Consider the following 14,336-nt stretch of genomic DNA (forward strand, 5'->3'; position numbering starts at 1 on the left):
AGACGAGACCAAAATGTTTTTTTTTTTTAAATTACAACTTGACCAAAACCACTTGTTTTTGTCAAATAAAGGAGACGACAACACATTGACTGTTTTTACGAGCGTTCAGGCATACGGTTGCCAGATTTTAATAATTAAACCCCAGTCAGAGCTTTTCTGTTAAAAGAACACGTTTTTTGCTGAAGAAGCGCGGATGATCTGAAAACACAGACAAGTTAAGCTGGAGTTCAGCGATCTTCATTTGAGACTTTCTACTTAAATTAAAGTGTCATTCAGTCAGTCTGTTTCTGTCACGACTCACGAGCCGCTTGCACTGTTTTGTGCGACTAAATCTGCGATCAAAATGCAGGCTGATATCCAGCAGTGTTTTTAATGTCGATCATATTATACAAGCAAGAATGCGATGTTTCCTGATATACACACGATTTCAAATGTGACATTGATTTTATACAACAGTTCAACAAACAGAAGGGTAACATTAAGTGATGTACTACATTTAAAACAGTATTGTCAGTAGGCTTATTGCTCTATTTTGTAACGAAAGCCATAGCAGAACTGCAGCACACACCGGTGATTCGTGAACAAATCTGTGGCTTTGAACAAATCGTGAGATTCAATGACCCGTTCATAAATGCAGCAACTTGCTTCGTTAAAGAATGAATGAATGACTCGATGACTCACTCATAAAGACAGTGACTTACCACCACCTACTGGCAATTTTAATTTAATATTAAAAGTATCACTTCGTTTTTACCATCATTGCATATTTATTGAACATTGTTTTATTTAAAGCATTATTTATTTTATAAAAAGGTATTTATAAAGGCAAAAAAATTACTGGAAAAATCAATTAAAAGGAGGCAAATATTGTCCCTTAATGGAAAAGGTGTGACTGCAGTCTAAGTGGAAGTGGAAATTGGAGAACCACTGAACTAAGGAAAATGGATATCTAGAATTGCATAAGAGCTACTGTTAAAGAGTGCAATGTCAGTACAGCCTGTTACCTTAATTTTAATTTCTCATAAGCTTAATTGAATTGGCCATTACAGTCTTTACATTTTTTGTGTAAAGACTACATATAAATAGCTACCAAAATGAATGTCGGTAACTGCAGTTTGAATAAAAGTAATGACTAAAAGTTGACAAAAAATGCAATGACTTTTTGTTAACTAAAACTAGACTAAAACTATGAAAGACAAAATGACTAAAATGTGACTAAGACCAATAAGCATTTTCGTCTTAAGATGAAAACTAAGACTAAATCAAAAATGGCTGCCAAAATTAACACTGCAATCAACTTTGCATTTGACCATTTTACAAAAACAAACTAATAAATCAAACTCACAAGGTAGCATGCCTTGGGACCCTGTTAAACAGAACACACTTCAACCACACAATGTTCAAACCAAAACTACACCCTTGCAACCGAGGAAGAAAACTTCCACTTCAAGCACTGATTGTAACTTGGACACTAGTTACATTAACCTATAATTTATTTTTGTACATCTATTTGTGAATGCATGAGTGTGAATGTCTTTTCTGTATTTGGATGTTTACTCTTAAGATGTATATACTTCAGAAAGTTTCTTTAAAGGTGTATATGTGTTTTTATAACTGTTTAATTGTATAAATAAAATAATGACAACTGAATGTGATGTTTTTAAAATCTCAAATACCAAAATAAATCAGCCTATACATGTAATAATTAAACAAGTTGAAAATGTGTTGATTGTGTATTGTCATTTAACCCAACTGAAATCAATATCATTTCAATGTAAGGTAAGCAAAACAATTATATGCATTCTCCACTGAAACCGTATTGATTTTGAGAAGTTGTTTACTAGAGAGACATCAACATTGTTTCAGCATAAGGTAAGAAAACCAACTGGATAGATTTCCAGTTAGATTAGAATGGTGAGTCTGACGTTGATTCAGCATGACTATTGCTACGTTCACACTGTCAGTCCAAATCTGAATATGTGTGTATCCGATTGGAATCTGATCTAAAATTATTGACAGCCCATATTGCGTATCGCAACTGTTCAGATCTGATTTGAGTGTCCCGTGGCACTCTTTCATTTTCCGGAATATCTGCATTGGTTTCTATGGCAATGACGTTGCGTTGGTAGGTATACACCAAAAACAACAACAACCGCAACATGGAGGGGTTTGCAATACAGATGTTGTCTTATTTACAACATGACAATATGTAGCCGCCACGCTGGAGTACTGCATCTTCTGAGGCAGCGGCAGAAACGTAGGCTGGTATGCGTGGCTTTATTCCAAGCCGTCGTCCCCACCGGTTATAAAACATGTCTCCGTTATTATTGTAATTTTCTGCTTGTCCGGCACTTTGCAACAACACAACCTTGTGTTCTGCAGTGACTTTCAGATTGTTTTTTAAAACAACTTCTGACGTTTACATGGCGTGAGAAAGTCACATAAACCACGCGATATCCAAACAGAGCAGTCAGACTGAAGCAGATTTCCAGAAATGTGATTTGAATTGTATTTCAAAAACACATATGAATGAAGTTCAAAACGAATTTCCAAAATAGCATTTCAAGTCTGATTGGATTTCAATCGTATATGTAAAAAAAATAAAAAATAATCAGATTTGGACTGACAGTCTATTTATTATTATTATTATTATTATTATTATATTTCATAACTACTAATAAGATTTCAGTAAGTTGTGGAAGTGTGCTACAACATAGTAGAGCTTATTCACAGTTTTCCTGTTTAACATACTTGAGTTTGTCCAGTCTGATGTTTGGATGGTTGAGTGTATCATAGAGCAGCTTCACTCCTGAATCCCCTGGGTGATTGTAGCTCAGATCCAGCTCTCTCAGGTGTGATGGGTTTGAACTCAGGGCTGAAGACACATAACCACAGCCTTCCTCTGTCACCATACAGCCAGACAACCTACAAACACACAACATCACACTAGTTTGACAGTCAAATGTCACTAACACACAATCATTTGGGGGGTAGCTGTTATTTTCTGTAGTTCAGTCACAAAAGTGAAGTCAACAGGCACATTTATGCTCCACTAAAGTAGAAATATATTTAAGAACAGGAACAAAGTATTTCTACATTGTCAATAGACCCCAGGGGTTGACACTTGAAGTGCAATTTTTAATTGATCTTATTCATAAAAGATCATCATTTCATAAAAGACAATTTTGTGCTCAATTAGCATTATCAGGAAGAAACAAATATTTCCCCAAAACATGGGACATTTTATCTTGCTTTTAAATGAAAAGTAAATAAGGCATTTGATCTCACACAGACAATAGTGGCACAAATACTGCTCCTGAAATCTTTTTTTACAAAGTAGTGAAAGAAAGAATATAAAAATAACATTTAAAAGCAAAATTTCTAACTTTGTTACTAAAATAAAATAGCTTGCAGATTCTCACACTTGCACTTGTAAACAACAGTGAAATCTTCACTTCCAGGTCAAGAAGCTGTCAATCTGAGAATAATTTGCTGCTTGCCCTGTCCACACAAGGGATTTGTACCAGAATGGCACAGTGATTTACTTTTTCCAGTTTCAAAGAGTTTTTTCATTAATGTTTAGTTAAATTTTTTATTAGTTTATTGAAATGTTACATTCAAAACATTTGGCACAAATCTAATTCCATATTAGTCAAGTGTGGCCAAACTGAGAGCAGCTGATAAGCAGTGACTTTACAGACAGTGTAGGGATGCAGAACCTGAACACAGAGCAGAGTGTTTGCAGAAAAGGAAACAGGACTGTGCCAGACATATTGAGACAAAAAAAAAAGAGGACGAAAATGAAAAACAGAAGAGAGCTCAATGCAAGGCACAGAGAGATTGTCAGCAAAGATGTAAGTGTAACCCAGGTCAAAATTGAGCTGATCAGAAAAATAAATATAATTTGTAATATTTATATTCTCACTCAAAATGCTAAAAAATGAGTAACATGATGTGTTGCCAAAGTCGTTCTGCAGTGCCATGAACATTAAAATAATTAAATTAACTATAATAATTAAAGCATGACGTTTGTCATAAGATGGGCGCTGTGTATGATGTCACGGAACACATAATTGCAAAGAGAGCACGAGTTTCACAGATCGCGAGTGAAATCAAAGTGGATCAAAAGTGTGATGATTGATTGATTTTGAAGCGGATGATAGCCAATTGTGAGCCCTGTAGAATCCGATGTGACTGATTAATTGTGCATTAAAATCCCCCGGAATTTGGTCAGTTATTTTTTTGAGATTCTGGAATAACACCGTCCTCCTCAACAAGTTATCTTCCATCAGCATCACCCACACTCTGTTAGACTGGTTCACATCTTATCTCTCTGGCCACACTCAGTTCATTCAATTTAAGTCTTTTAAATCCAGTCCCTCCACCATCACTTCAGGTGTGCCCCAGGGCTCTGTCCTGGACTTTTCATCATTTATCTCCTTCCCCTTGGCAATAACTTTCGCAAATATAACATTCACTTCCACTGTTATGCTGATGACACCCAGCTCTGCCTCTCGACCAAACCCTCGTCCACTCTCCCGCCCACCTCCCTTACTGATTGCAACTCAGAAATAAAAACCTGGTTCACCCAAAATTTCCTCAAATTAAACAGTAATAAAACTGAGGTTATCCTCACTGGAACTAAATCCACTTTATCCAAAACCGACAGATTTTCTCTCACTATTGATAACTCCTCCATTTCACCCTCCCCAGGTTAAGAGTCTGGTGTCATCCTTGACAGCACATTATCTTTTCAATCCCACATCAATAACATTATCCGGTCTGCCTACTTCCACCTACAAAACATTAATCGCCTCCGCCCTTCCCTTACCCCCCACACTGCAGCTGTCCTTGTCCACAGTCTCGTCACTTCCCGTTTGGACTACTGCAACTCTCTCCTTTTCGGCCTCCCTCACGAATCCCTTCATAAACTTCAACTTGTCCAGAATTCAGCTGCCTGCATCATAACTCGAACCCCCTCCATTCACCACATCACTCCTGTTCTCCAACAGCTTCACTGGCTCCAGGTCCAGTTCCATATCCAATTTAAAGTCCTTCTGTTAACATTCAAGGCCATCCACAACCTTGCCCCCCCATATTTGTCTGATCTCCTCCAGGGTCCCACTTCCTCCCACTCCCTTAGATCCTCTTTCCCCATTCACACAAACACACAATTGTTCCATGGACTGAGAACTGTTTATCTACAGTGAATTACTGTTAAGTTTTTCTATTATTTTCAATTAAATTGTTATTTTTCTGTAAGTAATCTGTTATTTGAATTGTATTTTCTTTTCTGGGTTAAAGGTTCTAATTCAACCAAATGAATAAGAAACAAAGCTCCAAAACCTATAATAAATTATAACACAAGAAATGACATAAAACTAAAATTGAATTTAAGTCTATTAAAAACAAATTGATATACAAAAACACAATTTAAATACCAAAATAAATAAATGTAATACAAATAGATATAATTAGATCAAGTAACCACAAAGGAGCTCAAAACCTAAATTTCTTAAAGAGAAAGAGACAATTCCATGGTTTTATACAATTTTATTGTATATTGGTATTTCATTTCATTTTACATTCATTTTCAATTTTCCTGCAAAGTAAAAGGAAACCATATTGGTAAAAGTAATTTTCCTGTTCTGTCTGTTTTTTTGTGTTAATGTGTTTTAGCTCATTTTTGGCCTCTGTAGCGAACCTAGAGTTCTGGTCCATAGTGTGTATCCTGACATACAGATGATACACACAGAAAAGGAGTAGCTACGGCACACTAAATAGTGCTACCCGGTTACACAAGCAAGGACACAGAACAGTAATAAAAATAATAATAACAATAATAAATGTTATTTGTCTAGCACCCAAAGTACATACAATACAATAAATACAGAAAATCTTATAAGAAGTATAATTTAAAGCACTACATAAAATAAACTAATTTCTTAACCCTCATCCTTCCCTCGCGCTTTGTAAATAAAATCCTTCCCTCACGGGTCAAAATGACCTGAAGCCCTAAAATTATACTTTTTTTATGCAATTTTTTTGGAGATTTTTTGCTATTTTTTTAACTTATTTACCTGTAAATTACTAGATTTGATAAATAATAAATAAACAGTTATTTAAGAACATAACTCACATTCTTTCAACTTAAATTTAAAATAACTCACAATTTCATGCATAACCCTATTAATTCAGCTCAAAATATCTTACATTTAATGTCTTTGCCGACCTCTTGTGGAAAAATAATAATATAACATGATATTTATATTTATTATTATTATTATATTTATAACATTTTATGAGCAAATGAGCTGTTTCCCCTGGGTCCTAAAGTCAGTTTTTATTCAGCATGCATTCAAAAACACATATAAACATTATAAAATATATTTTTTTAGTAAAGTTTTAGCATTTTTAGTTTGAATTGTGAGCATTTTTAGGTTTTTCTATGTGTACTGAAGCATTCATCACATTCCATTCATTCCTATGGGGGTCAATTTGACCCGTGAGGGAAGGATTCTTACTTTTTTCAATTTCAACCACAAAACTACTCGAATCCATTAAATAATTTTTTTTGTGTGTGTTAGTGGTTGAACTGCAACAAAAGTCAAGAACACTCAATTTAAAAAAATAAATAAAATGAAGGGAAGGATGAGTAGGGGCTTACTAATTGTAATAGGCCCTTCATTCCCTAACCTTGGGACAGTAAAAGAAAATGCTCTTTGTCCCATTGTTTTTTTTTCTACAGTCAAACACACTGAACAAACATAATCCTCCAAGGCAATCCAAGAAGCGATTAAAAACGCTGGGATCCTTGTGAAATCTGTACAAAGACGCAAACAAAGTGAACACTCCTTTACTCTTCCATTTGTCCTGTTGTCAGAAGACTCAAACGTGTGAAGTATGTCAGAAACTGAATAGGCATCTGGATAATGTTTCCAGTGTAATCAATGGTGATTATAGAGAAGTCAACTCATGTCACCTTTATTTATATAGCGCTTTTTGCGATACAGATTGTTTCAAAGCAGCTTTACAGAGATAACAGGAAAATAATGCAACAAAGTTTGTTTCCAGGAGAAAATAGTGTCACAGTCCAGCTTAAGTAAGTTCAGTGATGGTTCATTTTTGTTGTAATTTTTAATTTTTAATTTAGCTAATTTATATACAGGGCTCTCAAGTGTCACACATTGAGTATGACAGTCACTCATTTCGGTCTTTTGTCACGCACTCCCGCCACATATTGTATTTCTCACGCGGAAAAACTATTTATAATATATTTAATATGCCGCAGCGCCCAACATGTCTCTGGCCGCGCCGCTCTCACTGTGGAACCGGCAGGAATCAAGCACGTCTCCCCTGGAGTTCTTAGTTGAGTCTGCAACTTATCAGCCAATCAAAAAAAAGAAAGGGGCTATACAATAGCCAATCAGAAAATAGCACTATTGTATCTGGGTAAGATTTAACGCAACAACCAATGAAAAAAAATATATCCTGGAATTGTTCACGTGATTCTGCCAGAAAGTTTCGTTCACCCACAGAGGAAATCACTCCGAGCTCTGAGTATCACTTTGAGCACAGAGTAAATCATGATATCCTGTTTTAATGTTACAACAAATTCACAACTTGTTTGACACAAACAGTGACAACTTGACTGCTATTAGAGAATGTTTCCCAGATAATTAGCATCAGTTTTTCATGAGTGTCTGTAACTTAGCCTACAGTTTTACAGCCTGTTCACTGACAACACCTGCTCAGAACAAGTAGTCTAGGCCTAGTCATATTTTCGTTATCACAATATGACAAACATATTGTCACATTATAAACATCTCTCTCTCCAAATAGGCTTAATAATTTTATTAGCACTAAATAAATTAAAGTGTATTGCATAGTCGATGTTATAGGTCACTTTTAAAATCATGTCTTATTTTATAATTATATCCTGGCCATGGATGCATTAATCATTGCATCTGTCTTTCTCTTTCAAAGATGTCAGGTAAAAAGCAATTAAGCATCCTCTCATTCGCCCTGAGAGGAGAGTCCCCTAAAAAGGCCAGGCTAGAGGATGCTGGCCCAGAGGAGGTGGCGAAAAGGGGTAGGCCCATTAGAGGAGGAGACGGTGCAGGTGGAAGGCAACAATTCCAAAAAGGCAACAAACAATTACAATAAACAACACCAGTCATAATTTCTCTCTCTCTCTCTCTCTCTCTCTCTCTGACATACACACACACATGCGGAAATTGAATAAATACTTTGTATTTGGTATATGAGCAATTATTAACCCTCTGGGGTCTGGGGTGTTTTTGGGGTCCTTGAGATGTTCTGACATGCCCTGACATTTGTGCTTTTTTCAGTTGCTTATAAACATATTAATGGCAAAGGTGTAAATTCACTCTATATAGCACAAACAGGACTTCCATAATATGTGAGCCACATGTATGTACATGTTTTCATTTTTGAGAGAATAATGTTTATGCAAGGTTATCGAAAAAACTAAAAATTAAAGTTTCTGAAATAAGGCCACAAAACACATACTAAATATGTGGCAATAAGACTTTTGACTAATGGATGTCATCGCCTAGAGTTTCTTCAAAATGATGTGAAAATCATCCTGCCTAATCATTCACATAAAACGATACATTGATTTTAGTTTTGTGAAACACTTTTAGTTTGGAAAGCCAATATGCGGATGGGGCGTAAACGCTCCAACAGCATCATGCATATTTAGTAGTTCACACCTGGTGAGACAATGTCCCTGCATACTTAATGAGCCATTCATTCAGGTGTGTCACCTATAGCTAACTTAAATATACAAGCTTCATAAAAATGATCATTCTAGAAGAAAATTTCAGATGGCATTTAGAGGCTTTTGCATCTGAACTCTTCATATATACACACACATATATATATATGCATGCACATACATACTTTATAATCTTTTCAAAACTAGTCAACGTCTTTCAAAACTAAAGTATACATTTTATCATACGTATTTCAAAGTAAAGCATTCATTAGTTAGTTGATGACTTTATTTTTGACAAAACACATACAGTATATATTCCTCATCTCAGTATAGCAATAGAGTTTGCTAAAAGCTGTTCATTCAATACAGCAGTATTTGAAAATCGATCATATTTTGTAAATTACATTTATATTTGCATTTATGTCAAAACCTAGACACTTTTAAACATCAAAAGGACATTTATTAATATGTATTCGTGTCAAAATGACAAATAAACAGATTTTCCTATTAAATTTTGCATGGAAACGCTTCCAAGACGCTTGCGTGTCGCGTGAAAAATAGGCGTCGGTTCTATTTCTAGAATGCACGCGTTTTCCACGCGGCTCGTGCCGCGCCTGAGACGCGCGTCTCACACAGGCAGTGTACAAACTCTAAACTGTTAACATGGGAGCCGAAATAAAAACGGACACGCCACGCAGCTGAGACGCTTACGCCACGCATCCAGTGTTTCACCGGCCTTATCCAGCGTGTGGGCGTTTCACAGGTTTGTATGGATCGCCTCACATTTGCGTTTGAATAGCGCGGTCTCCGTAGGCGGAGTCACATTAAAACTTAATTAGCTGAGATGAGAACGACTGACATCTCTCTCTTTACATACATATTATATAAACTGTGAATATTTGTTTTTTATAAAAATTACTTCATTTAAAAGAAGAGAATTCAAGCTTCATGCCTGTGTGTCTGTATGCCTGTTTGACTGAGTATTCGCAGAGTTACAGTACGGATGCGTTTCAGAATTGACTTCACTGACGGAGAGTAGGCAGAACTCGCATCATGTTTATTTTTCTTTATTTGGCGAAAAGCACAACACTTTGTTTTTATTATGAGCATACACAAAAAAAATACACACTAAACAGGATCGATTGATGTATAACACAAGCATAAGATAAAAATTAATATTTTTTATTTATTTATTTTTTGCACTCATACGGAAAAAAACGAGCCTATCGCGCCGGTGCGATAGCCTACCCCAGGGGGTTGATAACAACAAAAACACTAATAATAATATTATTAATGAAACACCCCCATTCCCACGACCCGTCCAACCCGCCCCCCCTTTGACCCCCTGACGGGGGCGGGGGGGATGTCACTCTTGTCTGTCTTTAAAACTTGAGAGCCCTGTATATATAGTCGCTCCGGAGAAAACTGTGATGTCATCATCCAGCTCAGTTCACATATAATGGGATAATGGAGGCAGATCAATAATATTGTTAAATATTAAATTTAATGTCCCCAACTAAGCAAGCCAAAAGCAAATGGCGACAAAGGCGAAGGTACCAAGGAACCTAAACGAACCAAAACTCCATCCAGGTGACAGAATAGAGGAAAAAATCCTTGGGAGAACCCAGGCTCAGTCGGGGGCCAGTTCTCCTCTGGCCAACGAACAAACAGTGTATGATTATGATTCAGGCAGCATTACAGGTCAGAAGTCAGATTGGGTATGGAGACGAGTTTGTTGAGGATCAGTGCTGATGGCTAGCACTTCAGGACTACGTTGCCGTCGTGTCCAGGCACAGGTCCTCCATCTGATCTGGATATGGCCTGGATCCAGCTGATTACAGTAAACCTCAGAATAAACTAACATTAGCGTAGGTGCATTCTTCTTATGATGTAACGAGTACATGGGGTGTTATAGGAAGTGTTCCCGGTTCCGGCTGACCTAAACTATGCAGCCTAATAACCATTTAACTGATTTGAATAACATTAATGTATAATGTTCTATGTGTATGCCAGGTTAAAGAGATGTGTGTTTAGTCTAGATTTAAACTGACAGAGTGTGTCTGAAGTAGAAGCTTTTTTTCTTGTTAATTTAGCCACTGTATTAACCCTCTTGGGTCTGAGGTGTTTTCTGTGCCCTGGAGGTGTTCTGACATGCTCTGACATTTGGAATCAACATTGATTCCATGTGATAATATTAGATCTAGAGTATGATTACGACAATGAGTAGGTCCTGACACGTGTAGTCTAACTCCTATAGAGTTCGGAATATCTTTAAATGCCAATCCCAATGCGTCTTTTTCATTATCTAACATGTATATTAAAATCACCAACAATTAGGATGTTATCTGCAGCCAATACTAACTCCGAAAAAATGTATGAAAAAAAAATAAAATCTGTATGGTGCCCTGGTGGCCTGTATACAGTAGCCAGCACAAATGTCAAGCGGGATTTATCATTTACACTAGATAGTATTACATTAAGCATCAACACTTCAAAATAATTATATTTTAAACTAGACTTCTCAGTAATCTGAAGATATTACTATAGATTACAGCAACCCTTTGCCTTTCAGACGAGGTTCATGTTTATAACAGTAATCTTGCGGGGTGGACTCATTTAAAGTAAAGTAATGTAATCGTCTGGTTTTAGCCAGGTTTCTGTCAAACACAGCACATCTAGATTATAGTCAGTAATCATATCATTAACAATAAGTGCTTTTGAAGTAAGGGATCGAATATTCAGCAACCCAAGCTTTATCATTTGTTCATCTGTATTATAGCTGTTTTTTATTTGTTGAAAATCAATCAAATTTTGACCCTTAAATGGGTTTGGGAGTTTTTTGTATTTCCTAGTTCGGGGAACAGACACAGTCTCTATGATGATATCTAGGTGAAAGAGGCTCTATGTGATGGGATTTACCTGACTTCTGTGACGTGAAACAGCTAGAAGACGGTCGGTTTAGCCAGTCTGTCTGCTTTCTGACCTGGGCCCTAGAATCAGATAGTCAAGGATCAACTCTAAGACTATGTGCCATATTACTAGAGAGAAGAGCAACACCATCCCAGGAGGGATGAATACCATCTCTTTTCAACAGGTCAGGCTGCCCCAAAAACTTTTCCAATTGTCTATATATTCTATATTATTCTGCGGACACCACTTAGACAACCAGCCATTGAGTGAGGACAGTCTACTAAGTATCTCATCACTTCTGCGAACAGGAAGGGGGCCAGAGCAAATTATAGTGTCTAACATCGTACTTGCGAGTTCACACACCTCTTTAAATATTCATTTTAGGGATCTCCGACTGGCGAAGTCGAACACCATTAGTGCCGTCGTGAATTATAATCTTACGATTAGCATTAGCCAGCACTTTTAAATTTGCGTGGCTGGCAAACATGTGACTATGGTGGCTGGTGTCTCTATTTTCACATTCTGTGTAATAGAATCGCCAATAACTAGGGCACCTTCAACAGGATTCTCAGTGGGTGTTTCACTGAGTGGGGAGAACCTGTTTAACCCTCTGAGGTCGACAAAACGCGCAGGCGCGTTTTGCCGGATTTTCTCCACATTGTAGCACTATAAACTTAAATTACTCCATCATTTATGGTCATACAGAAAAAAGAAATATAAAAAAAGAATCTGTGATATTTCTCCTTTTGTATGTGTCCACTTACAATCAAATCAAAACAATGTGCTTTTGTAAAATAAAGAAAATAAACAGGGTGTGCGTTCTGCCTCTCTGTCGCGGTGAACTTTTTTTTCTTGAGCACGTCTATAAACTGAAACAAAACTCAGCGAATACTTGTCACACATTTATGAGCCATATACCTTTATAAACATTTAAGTGTGTACTTTTAAATAATCGGATTCAAAACGAAAACAAATATTCTCTGTTTACGTAATTTGTATAAAACCAACAAGATGTTCAGCTTCTCAAACGCTTGCTCATTACAGTTAATTTGGCCACGCCTACTCGTGCAAAAGACATTCACATGCAAATCTCCACATGGAACGCGAACGCGCTCGTTACCTCAACAACAAAACACTTCACTTCACTTTTCGTCGAGTTTGAAAGACGTGCCTGAGCTTACATTGGATTTAGGCTACCTCAGAAGAAGAAGAACGCGATTTGAAGACAAGAAAGATAAGGTAAGAAATTCTTACATAGCCTAGTTTGTTATTGTTGCATAAATGTCACGTTGCAGTTGAACTGTTGCTAGATATATGGGGAATATTATAATATTTAGACCCGTGTTTACTGTGTTTGTGGATATCTGCTCAAACATAGATATGTTTATGGTAACCATAATGTTTTATATTTGAGCGTGATCGCGTTTGAATGTATCATATTTTGCAAGCGATCGCGTTTGAATGTATCATATTTTGGATGAAAGCAAAACGCACCAAACGGCTTCATGTTTTTATTATTATCTCATTTCATATCATCATAACGGATGGAAACATTTGAAGTAACATGATAATCAATATATTTTTCTCTAGCTTAGTTGTTACTGAAATCTTTTGGAAGATTTATAGGCTGCTATAGGTTATTTATTGTTATTATTATTTTATCCGCACTGCGCATATACCTTATGCCTACAAGGCACAACAAACCTGGTGTTCATTATATTATATATCGTTGGAAACGTGTGTGTGTGTGTGTGTGTATTCTGTGAATTTTAAAAAGGAATTTTAAAAAGCAATTTTAACCAACAAAATCGTGCAGGCCTTTCTCTTGATATCAGTATGTTCACTTTTTTTTTTCAGGTCGCAGATGCCACTGAGGACTTCAACATTCACATGAGTCTCAGTACGTGAAAATGGTAAAGTGAAAATCTTGGAAATGAAAGGTATGTACAGTGTTTTTAGGAATGGCACAAAGGTCTCTGTCTTTGAAGTGCTTTTTTGGCATTTGTTGTGTATCTTTGGATTATGTTGTGTTGTAAATAAATCCAAACAATTTAAAAGCCATTCTTTTTTAAATCTCCTCATTTACAGTATTGTGCAAGGTTGCTCAGAATGATAGGGGCCTGATAGCTCCTAATAGGGCCGTTAGGGGAGGTTCTTTGTCTTTCTCAGGTGAGAAAAGCTTACATATTAATGAGCTCTCGCATAAGGCTTTTTCACACAAAACACGTCGTAAAAATTTTAAATCAATATATTGTCTTATGAATGAGCAGTCAGGGTGATTTTCACATAGTTTTGCAGCAAATATTCTAGGCTACGTCATACAATTTTCAAAAGTCTTGTGAAGAAATAATCAGTATGGGTTTCATGGCCTTATTTCAGTGAGAATTTTTTTTTGTATTTTCAAAAACCACGCATAAATGTCATTATCTCAAAACTACAAACTTTTACATACATGCTGTTGATATATTATTGTAGCAGAGTTTGTGCTGAATACAGTGTAATTAGACTTTAGCCATGAAAATGTCACAAGTAACAGAAATAACCAGAAATGTCAGAGCATGTCAGAACACCTCCAGGGCCCAGAAAACAGCTCAGACCTCAGAGGGTTAATGATGTAATTGGAATGGAGGAGCGGTGTTTTGTCCCGCGACTACAGCGTCTCACTGTCACCCAGTTGCCCTGCTGC

At 36.5% G+C, this 14,336-nt stretch overlaps 1 protein-coding gene across 1 annotated transcript in view; it reads right to left on the reverse strand.

Moving 5' to 3' along the window:
• LOC311077247 (stonustoxin subunit alpha-like) overlaps window positions 1-2,939 on the reverse strand; it is a 21,105-nt gene extending 18,166 nt beyond the window's left edge. The window contains exon 1 of the mRNA XM_084139079.1: window positions 2,752-2,939. Within this exon, the coding sequence (XP_083995205.1) occupies window positions 2,752-2,912 (161 nt within the window). The 5' untranslated portion in view covers window positions 2,913-2,939. The remainder of the gene's footprint in view (window positions 1-2,751) is intronic.
• Between the last annotated feature and the right edge of the window lie 11,397 nt (window positions 2,940-14,336).

The sequence above is a fragment of the Abramis brama genome (assembly GCF_963993115.1).
Source record: "Abramis brama genome assembly, contig: SCAFFOLD_105, whole genome shotgun sequence".
In the NCBI taxonomy this organism is placed as follows: domain Eukaryota; kingdom Metazoa; phylum Chordata; class Actinopteri; order Cypriniformes; family Leuciscidae; genus Abramis; species Abramis brama.